Source organism: Canis aureus, chromosome 6 (assembly GCF_053574225.1).
Source record: "Canis aureus isolate CA01 chromosome 6, VMU_Caureus_v.1.0, whole genome shotgun sequence".
In the NCBI taxonomy this organism is placed as follows: Eukaryota; Metazoa; Chordata; class Mammalia; order Carnivora; family Canidae; genus Canis; species Canis aureus.
The window spans coordinates 16,512,614-16,533,817 of NC_135616.1; the positions used below are offsets into that span (position 1 = coordinate 16,512,614).

General features: G+C 41.9%; 1 protein-coding gene and 1 long non-coding RNA gene across 5 annotated transcripts in view; one reads left to right on the forward strand and one right to left on the reverse strand.

The window, feature by feature from the left end:
• Positions 1–21,204, forward strand: part of LAMA3 (laminin subunit alpha 3) — a 250,657-nt gene that overhangs the window by 153,962 nt on the left and 75,491 nt on the right. Inside the window, exons 33-38 of the mRNA XM_077900280.1 lie at positions 6,852–6,996; positions 7,664–7,804; positions 9,308–9,469; positions 11,729–11,827; positions 14,449–14,532; positions 20,594–20,824. Of these exons, the coding sequence (XP_077756406.1) occupies positions 6,852–6,996; positions 7,664–7,804; positions 9,308–9,469; positions 11,729–11,827; positions 14,449–14,532; positions 20,594–20,824 (862 nt within the window). The remainder of the gene's footprint in view (positions 1–6,851; positions 6,997–7,663; positions 7,805–9,307; positions 9,470–11,728; positions 11,828–14,448; positions 14,533–20,593; positions 20,825–21,204) is intronic.
• On the reverse strand, positions 1,102–20,720 carry LOC144315566 (uncharacterized). 4 transcript variants are annotated; one of them, XR_013381288.1, is made up of 6 exons: positions 20,574–20,720; positions 11,781–11,913; positions 10,296–10,587; positions 9,852–10,056; positions 9,458–9,541; positions 1,102–1,694 (listed from the first exon to the last, which is right to left on the reverse strand). It is a non-coding gene; the product is annotated as an uncharacterized LOC144315566 (long non-coding RNA). The 4 variants fall into 4 exon arrangements; XR_013381287.1 differs by lacking the exon at positions 1,102–1,694 and adding an exon at positions 5,641–7,094; XR_013381286.1 differs by lacking the exon at positions 1,102–1,694 and having other exon boundaries at positions 9,096–9,541.

A 21,204-nucleotide genomic window follows, 5' to 3' on the forward strand; every position in this document is an offset into this window, starting at 1 on the left:
TCATAACTCAGGACCAAAGCATGCTATATAGTTTTACCCAAACCCAAGAAGACATCAATAGGAATGGATTCTCACTGGCCTGTATCGCACCCAAACCAATAGGCGAAATTGTTTATCTTCACATTACAAAGAGACAGTAATAACCTGATGGGATGACATATCTCTCCATGATCAAAGTAGATTTGTCTTGAAAGGGTCCTTTAACAGATAATGTAAGAAAGACTTTCAGTTAATTACGACGATAAATTACACAAGTCGCTCGTGGTAATTCCACTGTTGATGTTGAAAAGGCTTTTGATTACTCAAAGAGTTATTTCTTTAGAAAATATTAGAAGAAAGAATGCTCCTCCCCGACCCTCAAATGAAACTTCCTAACGAAAATGAAGATTGTGTTTAGAGGAACCTAACGAGTTCATGTGAAAGAATTGGTCAAAGAGACCTGAAACTTGCAACAAAAAGAGAAACACATTCTTTTCTCCATGATACAACAGACTTTCTTGCAGTTGTTTGTACAAATTGTCACAGATCTCAAAGCTGAAAAATTGGAATTTTCGAATTTTATTTCACTCTTTATAGGGGTTCAAGTTTATCATACTATAAGAAAACAAAACTGTTTTGAATATTAATCTACTTTAAAATAAGTTACAAAATAATTGTAGCAATCCACAGTATTCAATCTCTACTTAATTAAAATTGCTGTAATTTTTGAAGCAGTTGGGAATAAATTAGGTTGGGGCCATAAATCTGCGCCCTCAACCCACCTTTGTCATAAATTAGCTAGAAGACTGGGCAAGTTACTCTGCTTTCCTGGGTGTCAGCTTCCTAATCCATTAATTGTTTGGTAAAATTATTTTTACCTGCCTTCCTGAAGTCCTATTCTATTTCCTCTTTAATCTCTGATTGTAACACACAAAATACTGCAAAGCTATATTGTATAGATGCCAAGAAATCCATTATTTTGTCCAATGCTAGACTGAGGTCCTAAAGATGCTTGTATTGATCAAGATTTTGTTTTTAACGGCAAGACTAATTCAATCTGATATAAGACTGATGAAAAAATACCTTTACCTTGCTTTTAATAATGGAAGATTATGTCATCAAATTCTATGAATAAACAAAAGGACTAGAATATCCTCAGAAGATTCTGTCAATCATTGACAGATAAGAAGATGGAAATCATTGCTTTAATAAACTAGCATGATGGCGACCACTTTCAGGCTATATTGAGATCAGCTAAAGGAGATGGTAATCCACCTGAATTTTCAGTCAAGCCACTTGTACAAATGTGCCTTTTCAGAAGGACAATACCAATGAAGTGCCTTTTGGGGGGACTTCTGTCTCTGCACATCCTCACAGATTTACTAAATGTTTGTGTTAGAGAAATAAAATATCCACAAAGGTCATAGACTTGACATTTTTGGAACAGAAGTGCTTCCAGCTAGGTATAGTTCCATCAACCCTACTGACTTGAAGAAACAATTCCTTTGATGCACTTCATCGATTAATATGAATAGTAAATTCCAGGCAGTATGGGGGACACGGTGGCGAGCAAGGCAGATGGGGCTCTTGCCATAGGGATGGAGCCCAGAGTTCTTACCTACATTTTCTGTCTTCTTTCATCTTCCGTAACACCAGTGTCTTTCTCCATATCTCTCTGAATGATCATTCTTTGGCTACGTCACTGCTTCAGTCTACTGCCGAGTGAGAGGAGGTGTGGTGTTAGTTTGCACAACGTTGCATCTGTTACCTCCATTCACTATCTGGGTGATCTGAGTACAGTTCTTCTCTGTATTTCTCATTTCTTCATCCACAAAATAGAGATGCTAGAGGTACCTACCTCATAAAGTTCTTTAGAAGATTATGCCGTATAGAAGACCTTAGAGCAGTACCTGACCTTCACTAGCATCCAGTAAGAATTAGTTATTATTATTATTATTATTATTATTATTATTTGCCAAGTACTTGGATGTCTGCCTTCTTCCCTCTATACCTTGTCCCCCTGAAGCCCCACCCATTCTCGTGCTTTAACCACCCCCACTCCTGGATGATTTCAGATCCAGAGCTCTGGTCCTGACCCTTGATGGCTAACTTATCCCCACCTTCATTGAAAATAATTGTAACCTGGCTTCTTTTATTGACTTTATTTAGGGGACCTTGGACAAGTCCTCTAAACTCTTTGAGCACCTGTCTCCTCACATGTATTATGAAGCATTAGATTAGATGATCTTTAAGGGTCCTTACAACTCCAAAATTCTTTCAACTCTGATTCCATAGCTGAAACCCATGCCATTGCCTTGCCTTTCAAACCATTTCTCTCTTTTGAATTTTTAAAAAAATTCTACTTACCAGTGACTGTCTCTTTCCAGTCCCTAAGGCCTGAAATCCTAGTATCATCTTAAAATCAACCCCTTTTACCTACAGTCAATCAGGTGTCAACTTTTGAAAAGGTATATTATCTCCTTCCCCTTTCTTTCCATGGCTCTCTGCTTTCTGCTGCCACCTTGGTTGAGTTCTTTTACCACACCCCCATGTTTGAATGATATCAGTGGTCTCCTAATTGACCTTCCTTTTCTAGGTTTATGCATGCGCTCATTCATTCCCTTTTTTTTTTTTAATATTGGCCCCTTAATTGAAAAGGAATATGCCAAGTATACAATTATCCTGGGATTTAAAAATCTATTTTCCCCATAATTTTGTCACTAATATATAGAACTATTAATCTAGGCTACAGAATTTGGTGCCTATAGGTTTATGATCTTATCTTCTTGGTATTTTCTTAAAACTAGGATGAAACATTTTTCTCGGTTACTGTGATTTTTTTTATTTTTGCCTTAAATTCTATTTTGTCAGATACCAATTTATTTTATGGCTCAGACCATATCTAGCACCTACTCCAGTTTGGGTCCTGTGCCTCATGCAGAAGGCACACATGCCTCCTAACAAGAGGTCCTGTGCTAAGCCCTAATGGCAGTGTGGAATGGTGAGGGCCAGATTGTGTGCAGTCTGCCTGAGGGCACGTGGGTCCACCAGGTGCCACTTCCATCATATCACTCTGCACAAGAACCTGTCTCAACTCCCTGATGGGATAAAGGACAGCTTTCATGGTAATATGGCACCCACCTACCCAAACTTAAGCTTTTCTTCAGCTTTCTTCTCTGGCTTGGTTTTTTTACTTTCTCTAAATGCTTTGCATATGTTCAGTTCTCCAGGTATCAATTCTCCTTCCCCCTCCTCTGTTACCCCCAAATCCTTCAAGGATTATGTGTGAAAAGAACAAACTCAAAGAAGGCATGAAGCCTTCTGTGAGGCCACAGGGACTTCCTCATGATCTCAGTGCCTCAAGCTAGTTTGATAGTCAGCCATCCTATTTCTCCCGCGATTACCTCACTTTCTGCATCTCTATGTCCTATGTTCTTAGTGGAAAATGTGCCAAGGTCAAGATCAACTTACTCTACTTTGTCCTTTCCCTCCTGCATCCCCTAACACAAGGATATGTGTATAGGAAGCACTCAATAGTTATTGAAGGAATCAATGAATGAAGAAGGTAGACTTTGGATTCTGGATTGCAACCAGAATTGATATGAGTGTGATATTAAGAGACCCATTATAATGAGCAAAGGGTAGAGTTCACTCTAACATCTGATTTTCTAGTTGTTTGTGCAACATGGCGAGCGCCCACACATGCGCAGATGTTATTATGTAAGGTTTGGCCATGAGCCCATTGCTTTGGAGATGAATCCACTTGACCTGCACCCCCAGAGCTGCCATTCTACACCTACAGGCAGCTTCTGCTGGAAACTTCTTGCCTTTGCAGCGAGGGCAGTTCCTTGGGCAGCAGAATATCTCTCTGGAGAAATGTGTCAAGGTCAGGCTGACTTTAGGTGGTTTTTAAGAGACATTCAGCCAGACTTTACAGAAGAAGTTTCCTTTTAATTCCCTGTTGTCATGGCACCACCAAAAAGTCCTTTGGTTGCTTGGGTTTTTTTTGCACGGGATTCATATGCTCAGTGCTCAGGAATTATGATACTATATTCTCTGTGTTTTCGTTAACCACTCCCTATCAGTCTCATCTGGGGGTCTCAGGGTCAGCTCACAGGTCCCCACTCTTCTTACTCTGCCCAGCTTTTCGCTTTTTCTTATCCACTCTCTATGTGCTCCATTGCTACATGCGTGCAAAGTGGGATCCAGAGCTTTACCTTACATCCCTGACGTTGCCACATGCCCTCAGCCCACCTGTCCTTGCCACCACGTCTCACAGCATTCTGAAATAAAGAGGCAAGGAATGATTTTGCTTCCATTTCTCCTTGTCTCAACAAGCAGCTTCCACAGCTGCCCTCCCTGCAAAACACTCCAGCTCTTTTCTTTTCCACTCAAGTGACAATATAAAAAGTAGGCTCCTGTCTACCTGTCCTGGCTTTCAAGGCCTGGCTCCAGGGCATTTGCACCACTCTCAGCCTTGGCATTCAGCATCTGAGTGGCTCTTTGGCACCAGCATTCAGTTAAGGTATCTGTAAGCCAGAAGCACTGCGTGTTTGCTGAAAGAAACATGGACTTTGGTTCGACAAGCTGCCCTTGCAACAATAGCACTGCCTGTGCACAGTGTCCTTCCCTCCCAGCCAGCTAAGAGGAGAAGAGTCTACACAGTCTAAGTCAGGCCATCTCCAAGCTTCTCTTCTGATCACACTTTTCTTTTTCTGACAATTTTAGTTGGGCAGGGCTGTCTGTACCCTCTTCTTTCTTAACTCTAGACCACTAGAGTCTTATGTGCCACCATCACTGCTGCCTCCCAAAATAGGGAGTTATCCAGTAACAGTCATTTTTTTGCTGGGTTGTCTGATTGCATTTAGTCTGAGATTAACAAGAAGAGAGCAGGTATTATCCATCAGGGCTTAGGAACCCTCTGATAGTGAATGCAAATTTGTGTGCGTTGGAGAGAGAGAATATGAATGAATGAATGAATCAATCAATCAATCAATCAATCAAACCTTGAGTGACCCATAGTTTATCCAGCTTCCCGGAAGAGTCTCTGACCCCTTTCCAAAGTTTCCATCCACCGCAGTGGAGTGATCACTTTAAGCAGAGTGGTGGCATTTTCCATTTGCACCAGGGGCCTGGTGATTCAGAGAATACTGGCTTCCTTATGAAAAGAATTTCTTCAGGTATCAAGTGGGGAGGAAGACAGAGGGGATGGGGTTGAAACTGGATTGATATTTGACCTGCCAGTAGGCCTTGCAGGTAAAACTGACTGTCTTTTTGGGTGTGCTGAGTGAGATAAAGGGAGTCCCACTAGCTCCCCTTAGCCAATGCCATAGTAAGAATAATAATAGCAAATTCTTGTATGTGTGCACGACCCTGTTCTAAGGCTTTTCCAGATATTATTTTATTTAATTTTCACAATAATTCTACAAAGTTGAATTTATGATCTCCATGTTTACAGAGAAGTAAACTCAGCTGTAGAGAGGTTAATTTGCTCAAGGTCTATATCCAGTTAAGTAGCCAAGTTGGGATTCAGAGGTAAGCTGCCTGCCTCAAGCGTGTGTTCTTAATTCAACACAAAATTCTGTACTTGGTTCTAAGCAGATATTTTATATAAGACAAACTTAGTGGGAAATAAAGTTAGATTTCTCTTTTTCAGGATGGTCCCTTGGGTAAGATATTTTAATAGGTATTGTGGGCAAGTTAATGATAAAATATTTCATATCAGATTATCCTCCCAATGTTCTGATATAAAGCACATTTCCTAGTACTCTCTTTAGAAGCACAAAGAAAGATCAGCGTGTGGTTTCCACCAGGCATCCACCATGGAACTCAGTGATTGAGCTACGAAGGAAGCCTGGTGCCCACTTCCTCTTCTCTCTTCACCTGGTGGGGTGGTGAGCTTCTTAGTTCTGCTGGCAGCTCACTGCTCTTCTCTGTCAGCCTGTGTTTTCCCCTCCCCTCTTGTGGTTCAAGTGCACAAACATGTGGATGGCTCCCCCCCTCCCTGCAGAGCCCTCCTTAGAGCCCAGGCACAGGGTTGCTTGCTGCCTGCTGGACTCCCTGCCAGCCTTGCCCACTCCAGCATCCACTCCAGTGCTCAGGCTGGACGACAAGGGTCTTCCTTGCCTTCCCCCCACTTCTGTCTCCTCATCCAGAACATTACAAGCCCCAGCAACCTCACCCCAAAATAGCTTGGGACCCATCCCTTGTCACCATCCCAAATGTCTTTGCCCTACTTTAGCCCCTTCTTCCTCTTGACTCAACAGCTGGCTGAGGAATTGGTCATCTTGATTCCACCCACCCCCACACACCCAACCATACTCTCTCTTGCTTAAAACTTTTCAAGATGGTGATTCCTTGTCCGAGAGCTTGCCATGTGCCAGGTGCAACCTCATCTACCTCCACAGGGGTCCTGGGAGGCAGCAGCTAGCATATCCCCTCTCACAGATGAGAAAATGAGGCCTTAGCAAGTTAATAAGATGCTGTATCTGTCGTGTTCCAGAGCTGATCAGTACTCCGGCCAGAGGGTCTTCAGTGCACAGCACTCAGCCACCTCGCTCCATTGCCCCTGAACAGTGTCACAATGGCCAGCATCTCCATCCACATGAGCTGCCTCCCTCTTCAGTTCATGGGCCAGCTTTCTCCACTCATACCTGTGCTCCGCGCACACACCAGGCGGTTCCCCTCTGGTCCTTCTGTCTGGAACACCCACCCCCACTCCTACCCCGTGACACTTTGTCCTTTTAGGCTCAGCTCAGGCATCACTGCACCCAGGGAAGCGGGGTCACAGTTGCTTTGCTACAATGCAGGTGGACTTCAGAACCGTGCAAGAAGGATGATAAAAACTTTTGCTTCCTTGGCTTTGAATACAGGTGCAAGCCCAGAATCACAGGGCGGCAGTGTGACCGGTGTGCTTCCGGGTTTTATCACTTCCCTGAGTGCATTCCCTGCCATTGCAACAAGGATGGGACCGAATCAGGAGTCTGTGATCCAGGGACCGGAGTTTGCCTCTGCAAGGTAAGACGGAACGAGCCATGCGAGACATCAGCCACTGTCAGTGAGGAAGTTCTTCATGTTGAGTCAATATATACAAATATGTGGGAAGTGGGATTGACCTGCAATAGATTTCCACAATGCATGTAGCATTTAATGGTTACTAGCTCGTTTGATAGAAACAGAAGGGAAAGCCCCTCTTACCCTTTGGAGAATCACAAAACAGGTATGGACCCATTCCAGAGAAGTTGACACAACCCTTAGTTTACAATTTTAAGAGGTTCATAGGTGCCCTGGAAGCTTATTTCCAGCTTATGGACCCCAGGTTAATAATAATAATCTGCTCCAAAGGGTTCTGCTAAGTGGTATGAGGATTCCTAAGTCCCAGCAGTTGTTTGAGATGGTGGTAAGTGGGATGAACCAGGCCCGCCTATATTGTGAATCCACATGGTTCTATTTCTCTACCTTCAAGGGCATCTTGTGAAATTGAGCAAATTCTCTCTTACACTTGAGCATGGTAGGTTTAAACAATTAATGTGATAGAAAAGCTTATCAGTTACATAGCTTTTCTTCTTTTGTTAGCATCTATGTCGTAACGTCTTATATTGGCATCTAATTTGTGTAAGTACCTAATCTCAATCAGTGAAGTTTTAGAAGAAGTGATCTCTTGTTTCGTGTTTTGTTTCAATAGGAGAATGTGGAGGGTACAGAGTGTAATGTGTGTCGAGAAGGATCATTCTACTTGGACCCAGCAAATCCCAAGGGTTGTACCAGCTGCTTTTGTTTTGGAATAAATAGTCACTGTCACAGTACCCATAAAAGAAGAGCTAAGGTATGCAAGGGATTAGAATTTTTGTTTTTATTTGGTACCTCTGAATGGGGGAAGAAGTGGATTGTCATGAAGTATGAAGGGCTTGTGGAGATTTTATATCTTATTTTGTTGAAGTGTTAAGCTTTGCCCTCGCCATTCCTCAGCACACAGTGTTTTTTACATAGATGTTCTCATGCTCATTCCCTCAGTCTTTCAGGTCTGCTGAGTGTTTTGGACTCAGTAGGGTCTTCCCTCACCACTCCCTATGGAGTAGCTGCCCCTGGTCACTCTATGGGCTCACCCTTCTTTGTATACTCTACAGCATTTATCCCTCCCTGACATATTATGCAGTTAGTTCTAGAAATTTTTAATTATGTATCTTCCCCCAACATTAGAATGTAAGCTCCTAATACATTCCTGATACCTACAACAGGATCCAGAATATAGTAGGTGCTCACTAAACACTCATCAGCTAAATGGAGTTGGTCCTTCTTCCCTCTCACTTCTTCTTATTTGCTTATTTTCTTTCTGTTTTACTTTATGTCTCTCCTGTTTTACATGAATATTTAAGTTAAATTTCTAAATTATTTACATGGGTTTTTATTTATTATTTATTTTTATTGGAGTTCAATTTGCCAACATCTACCACAACACCCCGTGCTATATGGGTTTTTAAATTAGCTACACAAAACAAAAACTTTTGATGCCTTCATTATTATTATCCAACAAGTATTCAAGGAGAGGTTATTTTATGTATTTCATCCCAAAAGGAATGTAGGCTTGTAGTTGAGGAAAAATATTACTTCACAAATCCACAGAAAAGTTCTACCTCCAGGGGAACCCAGAAGCATTATTCCTAACCAATGTCTTATCAGTTCCTTCTTTCTCCCCCTTATCATTTAACTCTTGGCTTCCTTTTTATGATCAGGGAAATACTTGGTTATGAGGATTTATTTAGAGAAAAATAATGATAGCAGGCCACTGTATTCCACCTCACATTTGCTCTCTAAGGAGTTCATCATTAAAATGGTCTCACCATCCCTGTTAGTATTCCCACACTTACTAAATGTCAAGAACCAGGATGTGTGCTGGGATACAGAGATAAATCCCACATACAGGGATCCCTGGGTGGCGCAGCAGTTTAGCGCCTGCCTTTGGCCCAGGGCGCGATCCTGGAGACCCGGGATCGAATCCCACATCAGGCTCCCGGTGCATGGAGCCTGCTTCTCCCTCTGCCTATGTCTCTGCCTCTCTCTCTCTCTCTCTGTGTGACTATCATAAATAAATGAAAAAAAAATTAAAAAAAAAATCCCACATACATATGGTCACCGCTGTCTGAGAACTCCTAGTTGTGTTGGGTCAAGGGAGGCAGTGCTGGTGAGGGTTCTGAAGCTCTAGAGGAGGCATATAAAGGAAGCCTCTGGAGCAAGGTGGCCGCCCCATGGTTCTTTCTATTCTGCATAATTCAGCCATCATCAGAGAAGCTACAGGCACACGTTTCCAACCTTTGCTCTTGTGTTCCAGTTTGTGGATATGATGGGTTGGCGCCTGGAGACGGTGGACAGAGCCCACATCCCTGTCTCATTCAACCCGGGCAGCAGCAGTGTGGTTGCAGATCTCCAGGAGCTGCCCTCAACAGTCCACAGTGCATCCTGGGTGGCACCTCCTTCCTACCTGGGAGACAAGGTAAGGACGTCCTGTTGTTCTCCTGAGCCCTCGCTGGACCTCCTTCATCACTGCATCAGCATCATTTCCTGTCTGGAAGGAAGCAACAATAAGTTCAGGTTACTAAAACTGATGAAATTAGATTAGCTACAGATGCAGAAAAGATGCTGTCCTCCCCTGGGAGGAACCTGGTGTGAATGACCCTCATGTACCCCCACCTGCATGAGCTCCCCAGCAAAGGAAATCATGCACCATGTTTTTCTCCATTTTTGCTAAACCTTTAAATAATATCTGTTGCAGATGGGACATATGTGCTTTTAAATGCCAATGCTAAGAATTCTTTGTTTTAAAGCAGAAGAAAGGTTTTCCTTGTCAGGAAAACAAAAGCTGAAAAGTGACTCACAAGCTTATTAAAAGAAGCACCAGATCCAGTGGCAGCTCGGCTGTCATTAGCAGAATCACATGCAGTTAGCGAGACACTCCTCGGGGAGCTTACAAACGGGTTGCTCTTCCTTTCCTGCATAGATTGTCATAGCCTGGCCCACTACACTCCTTTCCAAGGACAGAAGTTGGGCTTCTGTAGAAACATCATCAGGTAACATATGTACCTGGTAGCAGAGGATAGAATATTAGAGAAGGTATAAAATTCATAGGGCCCAGCTCAGGTGGCACCATAGTCTCTTAAATATTAGGGTTTTGTCAGCCTGAGGTCTCTAATTCTATCTCCTGGTTGAAGGACTTTGGATTTTGGCCTTTGAGTGTGGGGAATGTTGCTCCTCTCATCTATCCCTCTCCTACACGTAACGCCCATCTTCACCTCCACATGGTGAGCCCACGTATGGCTTACCTAGTACTATGCAAACAATTACCCCAGAACCGTGCAGCTTAAAGCAACAGTCATCTTGCCCAGTTTCTGTGGATCAGGAGTTGAAGAGTGGATGGGTGCTCAGAGGGTTGTGAGCAAGATGTCAGCCAGCGCTGGAGTCACCAGAACTGGAGGGTCCATTTCCAAGCTCAGTCATGTGGTTGTCACAGGCATTCCGTTCCTCGCTGGCTGCTGAGCCAGGGTGTCAGGGTCTCATCACATGAGGCCTCCAGGCGCCGCCTGAGGGTCCTCGTAACATGACATCTGGCTTCCTCTAAAGTAATGGATAGAGAGAGAAAGAGAGGGGAGAGAGAGAGAAAAAAAAAAAAAAAAACCTCAAAACAGAAACCACAATCTTTCTATGACCTAATTTCAGAAGTAACATACCCTTGCTTCTTGCCATGTACTATTCATTAGAAGCCAGTCACCAAGTCCAGCCCACACTTGAGGAGGAGATTTAAGCTCCCCCTCTTGAAGACAAGAATATCAGGAATTTGTGGACATATTTTTAAAACCACCGTAGCCCATCAGAAAGGCCATATTTAATCTCCAAAGGATGATTTAAGATGTTACCCCAGAATACTTCTAGACTCTAAGATCATAACCCTGTGACTTTGTCAGGTTATGGATTCTAGGGAAGTTCAATGAATCAAGGGCTCGGAAATGCTGCTCTCTCTCCCCTGCTCCATGTTATTTGTGTTTTTCAAGAGGGGCATTTTGTCCTGCTCCACTCGGAAGTGATATCGCCTCTTATTTTCATCTCTCAATTACTCCTTTCATGATCGGTTTTTGCTTTCTGGGTCAGAAGTATCAACACCAGAGGTGAAGTTGCTATCACAAAATCATGACCTCATGCCTCCATCATGATCATGCTGCTAAGGTGACATTGAGAAAAGGTCCCTATACACTTGCTGGAGCAATCAGACATGGCTTAGGTACCAGGGAATGTGTGATCATGTAGGAAATATTCACCATCTGCTCTCAGGGGGAGTTTTTTTAAAAAAATTATTTTTAGAGGTTCATTTTGTGACTGATAGATATTAACCAATTCTCTCAGTTAAATAAGAAACCAATGGTCTACATTGGGATAGCTGTAGATTAAATGAACACTGGTTTAGTGGTCATCTAGAATAGAAGGATCTTACTTGTATCTGTGTGACTGATATTTTTCTTTTTAACAGAAGCATCTTCTTGCTTATAAAACTCAGTCGTGTTCATGCTAAACATTTTAAGTAATATAAAATGGTACAAAGTAGAAAGTTAAAATACCATCTTCAATTCTTCACTCTCAAGATGACCACTAGGAGGTGGATTGTATCTTTCCAGATCTATGTGCCTGTGTGCTTTTTAAGTGGGCTGATGTTGCTATAGGCTCTTCTAATGCTTATGCTGTTGATCTATAATTGCAATTTTAGGTTTCTTCATATGGTGGTTACCTCACCTACCAAATCAAGTCCTTTGGCCTACCTGGTGACATGGTTCTTCTGGAAAAGAAGCCAGATGTGCAGCTCACTGTAGGTATCAGAGTGCAGCCTGAGGGGCTGGAAGTGGCAATTGTAGTTGGTTGCTGATCCAGTTTTGGGACATCTTAATAAATGGCCTATAAAAGATTAGATTAAGTCATTTCCAATATTTTGTAGAAATTGAAAGGGAAGTTGAGAGCAGGTAAGCCCCCCTCAGGATCCTGCTTCCCCTGGTCATCCAGCCCCAATGGCTTCTCTTCTGTCTCCTCCCAAGGAATGTCACTGTATCTCACACTTGCTTCTCATAAATTATTGCTTCATGTTAAACTTTGTTGAATGTCTCGATATTTTTTAAAAAATATTTTATTTATTTATTCATCAGAGACAGAGAGAGGCAGAGACATATGAAGAGGGAGAAGCAGGCTCCCTGCAGGGAGCCCGATATGGGACTCAATCCTAGGATCCCGGGATCATGACCTGAGCCAAAGGCAGACGCTCAACCCCTGAGCCACCCAGGTGTCACCATTGTCTCCACCTCTCAATTTAGTCTCACAGTAGCTTTTGAGACCCTCCTGTTGGCAAGGCTCATTGCTGGGCTCAGAAAGGACAGGTGATCCCTGTCCTTCACAAAAGCGTAATCTAAGAGGGGAGGCAGAAGAAATATGCACATAGCTACAATCCACTGAACAATATGCATTTGAGGTGAAGTTTGAACAGTCTTGTGACTCTGTGAGAGCTGGGGTCCAAGTGGGGGCTTACGTGGTTGAGAAGCCCTCAGAAGGCTTCGTGGAAAAGGTTCATTTTGAGCCAGACCTTTAAGCATGGGCATGGCAAGAGCACCCTTCCAGGGGCAAAGAATAATATAAATCAAGGCAGGGACACCTGGGTGGCTCAGTGGTTGAACGTTTGCCTTTGGCACAGGGTGTGATCCTGGAGTCCTGGGATCGAGTCCTGCATCGGGCTTCCCGCAGGGACCCTGCTTCTCCCTTTGCCTATGTCTCTGCCTCTCTCTGTGTGTCTCTCATGAATAAATAGATAAATCTTAAAAAAAAAAAAAAAAAAAGATAAGCCAAGGCAGAGGACAGTGCACAAGGGACGACCTGTCCAACCAGGCTGTATTATCAGTGATTCTCGAGTCATAGGAAACAAGCCAGGAAGGGTTGGAAAGAAAAAAGATGTTTAATACTGTGCTAAGGAATTTGAGTTTATGTAGATAGTAGGGAGCCAGTTTGAGTTTTTGAGAAGAGAAGTGGCACCTACACACTATAGACCAGCCATGTAATCTAGAACTGTAATCTAGATAATTCCTTGAGGGTGGGGTCAATGTCACATTCTGCTTTGAATCTCCCACAGTGCAGGGTCCAGTCTCTTAAATACAGGTTGAGGACCCTGAGTCTTAACTTGACTCTGTTTCTGGTTTTTGTGCTGTGGTTAATGCAGTGCAATGACGGCTTCCTGAAGGTTTCCGTTTGTGTGTCATTCATGGTAAAATAGGGACTAGCAAGCAAGTCTCACACATCTTGTCACAGCTGAGAGCCTTGCATTCTGGTTGATTTGTGTGTTTAGGCACTGCTGTGTTGTGTTTTGTTTTTGCTGGCACCCAAATTTGTTGAACTGTTGTTTTAAAAACTACAAGGAAACTTTGTAAAACATCTTGGAAATGAAGCATCAAATATTTTAGAGGAAAAATAGCTCCACAATAAAAATACCATCCTGGCAGTGCTGTCTTTCAGTTTCCTATTTTTTCAGAACATCTCAAGTTTGGGCCATTAGTATACCAGTATTTATTGCCAAAGAGTTTATTATGCAGGTGGTTGGAATTCACAGAGAAGTGATGACCAGAATTTCTTCTCAATTTTACCTCCAAACATGGAAAATAATTTAGGCTTATGAAACATTCACTCTGCTGCTTTGTTCCAAACCACTGTAATTAAAAGCCTATAGGGCATGTTTCTTAAAGTTTTCAATGATTTGTGATCACAGATCATGGTCTTCTTTCTGAAACCCCAGCACTAGTGTATGAAACCCTTTTGGGCTTAGGGCTATAACAAAAGAGCCAGGGCTATTGTGTGTGAGTTTGGGGTGGAGGTGTTGATGATGGGTGTTGACCTTACTGTTGTGACCTATTAGAGCCCCTGCTATGGGGAGGGGAGTTCAGAGGCTGAGAGTGAGTAAGGCTGGAGCCCACAGGGAGTGGGGGGTGCAGGACTCTTCCTTCTCCACATACTCTGAGGCTCCCTGTCTATGCAGCCTGCACTGTCCTGCCAGTCTTTCTGCCCACCATGCCCTCCTCATGGACTCACCCACCAAAGCAGTTTCTTACTACTACACTCTAGGTCCTGTCGGCAATAATGGAAATGCACCTCATACATTGACTGCAACACATGGTTTTGGTGAAATTTAATTAATTAATCAATTAATTAATTAAGAAAAGAAATCTGTCTTTTTAGCCACGTTCAGTCAAGGAGATTTTCCTGGTTTTTTATTTGTGAACCTGCACTGCATTAGGTATTATTTTTGTTTCCATTCACTAATCCTTTTGCCAGGCCATTCATTTCACTATTTAGTAGAATCAGGCATTCCACGTAATGCAGATCCATAGAAATTTTGTTCTTATCAATGATAAGCCTTAGAATATCTCAACCGTGGCATTCGTGGTTTTCTTTACACAGGGCCAGCACATGTCCATCATCTATGAGGAACCAAATAACCCCCGACCAGACCGGCTGTATCATGTGCGTGTGCAGGTGGTGGAGGTAAAGGAAAAACAAACATAAAATCATTCTTGGTGATCCTTTTTTGTTCTATGACTAAGTTCTTTCAGGCAATTGTGATTTTTTTATTTTACAAATTTAAAATATTAATTATATTTATGTACTTATAATTCACATATATAAATTTAAAATATAAATTATGTAAAACATACAGAGGTTCATCCTCACAGGGCTTTATTTGTACTATCTGAATGGCTCTTAGCACAGTCTCTTCCATTTTAGAGGTAATTATCTCTGTCTTATAAACCCTGTGAGCTTGTAAATGTTATGATACAACTCCCTCTCATCCTCATGCCTTCCTCAGTGGCCAATAAATGCTTGGGACGAATGGATAGAAAAGCCACAAAAATATCTAACACCAAAATAAATAAGATTAATATAGATAAAAAAGGAAAGCTTATCAAATCATAAGACATTGTATTACATTTACTTGGTTATGACAACTTCTTTAAAATAGTGTTCCATTTTTTTTTTTAAGGATTTTTAATTCATTTATGAGAGACACAGAGACAGGCAGAGACATAGGCAGAGTGAGAAGCAGGCTCCATGCAGGGAGCCCGATGTGGGACTCTATCCCAGGACTCCAGGGTCACGCCTTGAGCCAAATACAGATGCTTAACCACTGAGCTACCCAAGCATCCCAATAGTGTTCCATTTGTATTATTAAATATGTCCAATACCTCAAGGTGATACTTTTCAAGCACTTTGAACTTGTAGATATATTTTAACATATCTGTACAGGTCCATCCATACAATGGAATACTATTTGGCAATAAATGAAACAAAGTATCAATACCTAGGATAACATGGATGAACCCCAAAAATAATGTACTGAGTGAAAGAAGCAAGACAGACCACACATACTGTGTGATTCTATCCATATGAGAGTGGCCATGCCAGCAAAAATGGTGGGGTAGGAACCTCCAGAAATTCTCTCCTTCATTAAAGCAATGAGAAAACTGGCAAAAATGGTTAGAATGAACTATTTAGAACTCTGGAAATTGACCATAGGCTTGCAGCAATCTGAAAAGTGTTTAATCAAGAAAAAATGACTGAAACTGTAAGAACCTCAGGCTCTGTGGCAGTCAGCTTGCTCTGTTCCCATCTGCCACTCCTGCCTGCACAGAAGCCTTGAAAACAAAAGCCCACCACCAAAGTGAAAGCCAGTAGCCCAGCAGCCACCAAAAGAGATGGGGTGGCATTGGAGTTTATGCAGAGCCTCACTGCCAGAGAACTGTCATGATTTAACCTGTCTGAAGATTTTCTGGAAGATGCTACTTCCAAAGCTGTCTTTGTTTGACCAGACTTGTAGCTTTCCCCAAAATTAAAAAATTTTCCCCTAGGGGTATTGATGAAGACATTTAGAGATGCTGAGCTTCACGGCTGGCCAAGGTGATGGATTATAGTTGGGACTAATTATAAGCTAATCACAAAACTTAAAATAAAAAGCTGGGAATTACTTATCCATGGGGCTTTGGAAAGCTCCAACACAATCTTGGAAAGGTAGAAGGCTACACATACTCAGGACTGTGAGCATGTTCAAGAAAGGCCTAACAAGACCCTAAGCCATCACCTTTGACTAACCTTGAGGCTCTGAGCAAGCAGGAAGTGAAGGCTAATGCAGAGTTGTTAGCTGCCTGGCTGAGTGTTGAGGGGTCCTTCAACATACACACAGAACCCTTTTGCAATGATTATGGAACTTTGGTTTTAGGAATTTAAAAAAAAAAATTGGTTCAATCAATAGCTGACCATTATACTAACCAAGCAGAGACTTTAGCTGTCATACATGACAAAGAATACAGACTTTACAGAATTAGTTCAGAAAAGTCATTAAGCAAAAACATCAACAATGACAGTAAATATAGCAACAGCAACAAATTCTGGGGAGATAAATAACATTTTCTAAGTTGCCACATTACATTATGCTAAATGTCCAGTTTTCAGAAAAAAAAAAAGAGAGAGAGAGAGATGAACAAGAACAGGAACCCATGATCCATACACAGAGAGGAAAGGCAATAAATATAAATGGTCCCTGAGGAAGCCCAAACATTGGACTTACTACACAAAGACTTTAAATCAACATACATCAGGGGCATCTGGGTGGTTCAGTGGTTGAGCATCTGCCTTTGGCTCAGGACGTGATCACAGGGTCCTGGGATGGAGTCCACCATCGGGCTTCCCACAGGGAGCCTGATTCTCCCTCTGCCTATGTTTCTGCCTCTCTCTCATGAATAAATAAATAAAATCTTAAAAAAAATCAACATACATCAAAGAACTAAATACCATCATATCTAAAAAACTAAAGGAAAATATGAGAATATCTTCCCAAATAGAAAATACCAATAATGAAATAGAAATTATAAAAAAGAATTAAATAGAAATTCTGGGGTTGAAAATTACAATAACTGAAGTGAAGAATTCACAAGAAGGACTGCTGTGGACTAAATTGTGTCCTCTCCAAATTTCTGTGTTGAAGCCCTGATCTCCAGTTTGAGTGTACTTGGAACAAAGAAGGAATTAAAAAAAAAAAAAAAAAAAAAAAAAAAAAAAACCAAAGAAGGAATTAAGGTTAAATGAGATCATAAGGGTAGAACTGTGATCTGATAGAATTAATGTCCTAATAAGAGGAGACAGCAGAAAACTCACTGTCCCTGTCCACCAAGTAAGGACACAACAAGAAGGCAACCATCTAAGCTAGCAAGAGAATTCTCACCAGGGACCAAACTGGCTGCCATCTTGATCTGGGATTTCTAGCCTCCAGAATTGTGAGAAAAACAGATTTCTGTTGTTTAAGCCATTGAGTCTCTGGTATTTTCTATATCAGCCAGAGCACTTCACATCCAAGGGTTCTCAATAAGGTCAACACCTGACTGTTCACTAGAAACCATGCAAATCAGAAGGCAATAGGATGGCATTCAAAGGGCTGAAAGAAACACACTGTCAACAAAGACTTACATACCGAGCAATCCTTCAGAAATGGAGGAGGAGGGGCTGCCCAGGTGGCTCAGTGGTTTAGTGCCACCTTCAGCCAAGGGCCTGATCCTGGAGACTGGGATCGAGTCCCACGTCGGGCTCCCTGCATGGAGCCTGATCCTCTCTCTGCCCCCCACCCATAGCCCTCTCTCTCTGTCTTTTTCTTTTTTTAAGATTTATTTATTTATTTATTTATTTATTTATTTATTTATTTATGAGAGAGAGAGAGAGAGAGAGAGAGGCAGAGACACAGGAGGAGGGAGAAGCAGGCTCCATGCCGGGAGCTGGTCGTGGGACTCGATCCCGGGACTCGATCCCGGGACTCCAGGAACGCTCCCCGGGGCCAAAGGCAGGCGCTAAACCGCTGAGCCACCCAGGGATCCCCTCTCTCTCAGTCTCTTATGAGTAAAGTCTCTTATGAGTAAATAAAATATTTTTTTAAAAATGGAGGAGGAAAGAAGACATTACATTAAAAACAAAACAGAGAATTCAGTGCTGACCAATCCTCCTTATAAGAAATGCTAATGGGAATCTTTAGACTGAAATGAAAGGACACTACAGACAATGACTTCAGTCCATATTAGAAATGAAGAGCACCAGTAAAGGTAACCACACAGGTAAATATAAAAGGCAGTAAAAATATATCTTTTGTTTGTAACTTTTTTTTCTTCTATCTGACTTAAAAGATAACTGCTTAAGGCAATAATTATAGATCTGTGTTGACTGACATACAATTTATAAAGATGCAATGTATATGACAATAACGGCACAATAGAGTAGGGAGTAAAGGAAATGAACAGAAGCAAAGTTTTTGTGTACTATTGAAATCAAGTTTGTATTTATATAAATGGTCCAGCATGGGCAAATAAATCTCTAGAGGCAGAAATATAGACTCCTGGTTGCCTGGGGCTCAGGGTAGGAATAGGTAATAACTATAAATGGGCACAAAGGTTCTTTTTGGGGGGGATGAAAATGTAAAACTACATTGTGGTGATGGTTGTACACTTCTGTAAATTTATTAAAAAGTGTGTACTTAAATAAGGGAATATTATTGTATTTAAATCATACCTCAAACTGTTAAAATATAAACTAATATCATATTAGTATTGTATTTATATGTACATAATAATAGTTACCATTTATTGAATGTTGACTATGTGCTAGGCACTGGGCTGAACACTTTATATACATGATATGGTTTAATTTGCTGTAATCCTCATCACAGTCCTGAGATATTAGGTATTACTATACCCATTGAAGAAATGTAGAAACCAAGTTTAAAGGAGGCAGCAGAATATAAAGGTTAGGGATCCCTGGGTGGTGCAGCGGTTTGTCGCCTGCCTTTGGCCCAGGGCACGATCCTGGAGACCCGGGATCGAATCCCACGTCGGAAGAGGGCTCCATGCAGGGAGCCCCAGGTGGGACTCAATCCTGGGTCTCCAGGATCATGCCCTGGGCCAAAGGTGGCACTAAACCGCTGAGCCACCCAGGCTGCCTGAAAAGTGTAGGCTTTTAAAAACCTTTTTTTAAAATTTTTATTTATTTATGATAGTCACAGAGAGAGAGAGAGAGAGAGAGAGAGAGAGGCAGAGACACAGGCAGAGGGAGAAGCAGGCTCCATGCACCGGGAGCCCGACGTGGGATTCGATCCCGGGTCTCCAGGATCGTGCCCTGGGCCAAAGGCAGGCGCTAAACCGCTGCGCCACCCAGGGATCCCAAAAAGTGTAGGCTTTTATATGAAAAGATGCTCAATATCACTAATCATTAGAGAAATGCAAATCAAAACCACAAATGAGATACTACCTCACAGTCATTGAATTGGCTACCATTAAAAAAAAAAACAACAAAAACAGAGTAAAACAAGTGTTGGGGGAGATGTGCAAAAATTGGAACACCTGTACACTGTTGGTAAGACTCTAAGGCAGCGTAACTACTATGGAAAACAGTATTGAGGCTCCTCAAAAATTTAGAGAATGACTATATGGTCCAGAAATCCCACTTCTGGGGTTTTATCCCAAAGAATTAAAAACAGGGTTCTGAAGAGCTATTTGCACACTCATGTTCATTGCAGCACTGTTCACAGTAGATCAGAGGTGGAGGCAACTTAAATGTCTATCGACAGATGAATGAATAAAGAAAATGTGGTATATACATATATTAGAATATTACCTAATCCTGTCCCATGCTAGAATATGATAGTTCTAGTTAGATAGACGCTGGAACGTAATGTGATGACATTATCCTAAGTGAAATAAGCCCATCACAAAAAGACAAATACTGCATGATTCCACTGATATGAGGTATTTAAAGTAGTCCAATTCATTAAATCAGAAAGTAGAATGATGGTTGCCAGAAAATGAGGGGAGGAGGAGGAAATGGGAGTTACGGCTTAATAGGTACAGAGTTTCCATTTTGCAATATGATAAAGTTCTAGAGATCTGTTGCACAACAATATAAATATAATTAACACTATTATACTGTACACTTAAAAATGGTTGAGATGGTAAATTTTGTTGTCATGTTTTTTACCATTATAAAATTATAAATGTATAAAATTTGTAAATGTATAAAATGTATAAATTTTATGTTTATGTTATATATATTTTTTACCACTGTAGAAGTAAAATAAAATAATATAAATGTGTGTGTATGAAAAAAAAGATTTCAGTCCCAATTATGTACATTTAACGAATGATCTAACTGCATGACTCAGTGGCTTGCCATATGCTACTCTCCTATATCATTCTCACTCAGTTTGTACTTGCACATACAAACGTGCGTTTTAAAATAAGTATAACACTGGGAAATCTCATTTCATTTTACTGTTCCTTATTTCCTGCCTTCATTTTTTCCTCTTTCATGTGGCACTCTCTTCTTGGGAATAACCCAGGACACCTGACTTCTGAATACAAATCCATTATCTTATTTTATTTTTTATTTTATTCTCTTCTGTTTTCCCATATGCACTGTAAATGTCTTTCCTTTGACTTGTGCTGGATGTCTGCCTCTCTGAAACCCCTGGAAGTGAACTTGCCAAAGCAAGACCTTACCTCTCTATTTTTACATGTAGGGAAACTTCAGACATGCCAGCAACAGTGCCCTCGTGTCCCGGGAAGAGCTGATGATGGTGCTGTCTAGACTGGAAGACCTGCGCCTCCGAGGCCTCTACTTCACTGAGACCCAGCGGCTCTCTCTGAGCGGGGTGGGGCTGGAGGAGGCCTCTGACACAGGAAGTGGACGCAGAGCACATAACGTAGAGATGTGTGCCTGTCCCCCTGACTACACCGGTGACTCATGTCAGGTAGGAAGTTCCTCTCCACTGTAAAATTCCCCCGGGACTCCTGTGGCTGGCCCACTGGTTTGCTGCCCAGCACTGCTGGAAGGTCTGACGCACTCTGTCCATCGGACAGATGTCTCCTGGGCTATAGCTTCTATCTTACCTGGACCACCCCTAGGTCCAAGTATTAAAAATGAAAAAGAAACATCAAACATCTCAAATTCCACAGGAAAGCCACAGGCACTCGATCAATCTTGGGGGTTGTTGAAATCAGGACTCTGCAGGGCATAGGAAGGAGCCCGCCAGTGGGCCTCCCAGGATTTGAGCCCCTGCCTCCCCAGTAGGTGAGCTGGGGTTCTCATGTTGTTCTCTAACAGAGGGTCCCTCTGATGCCTACTGCTGGT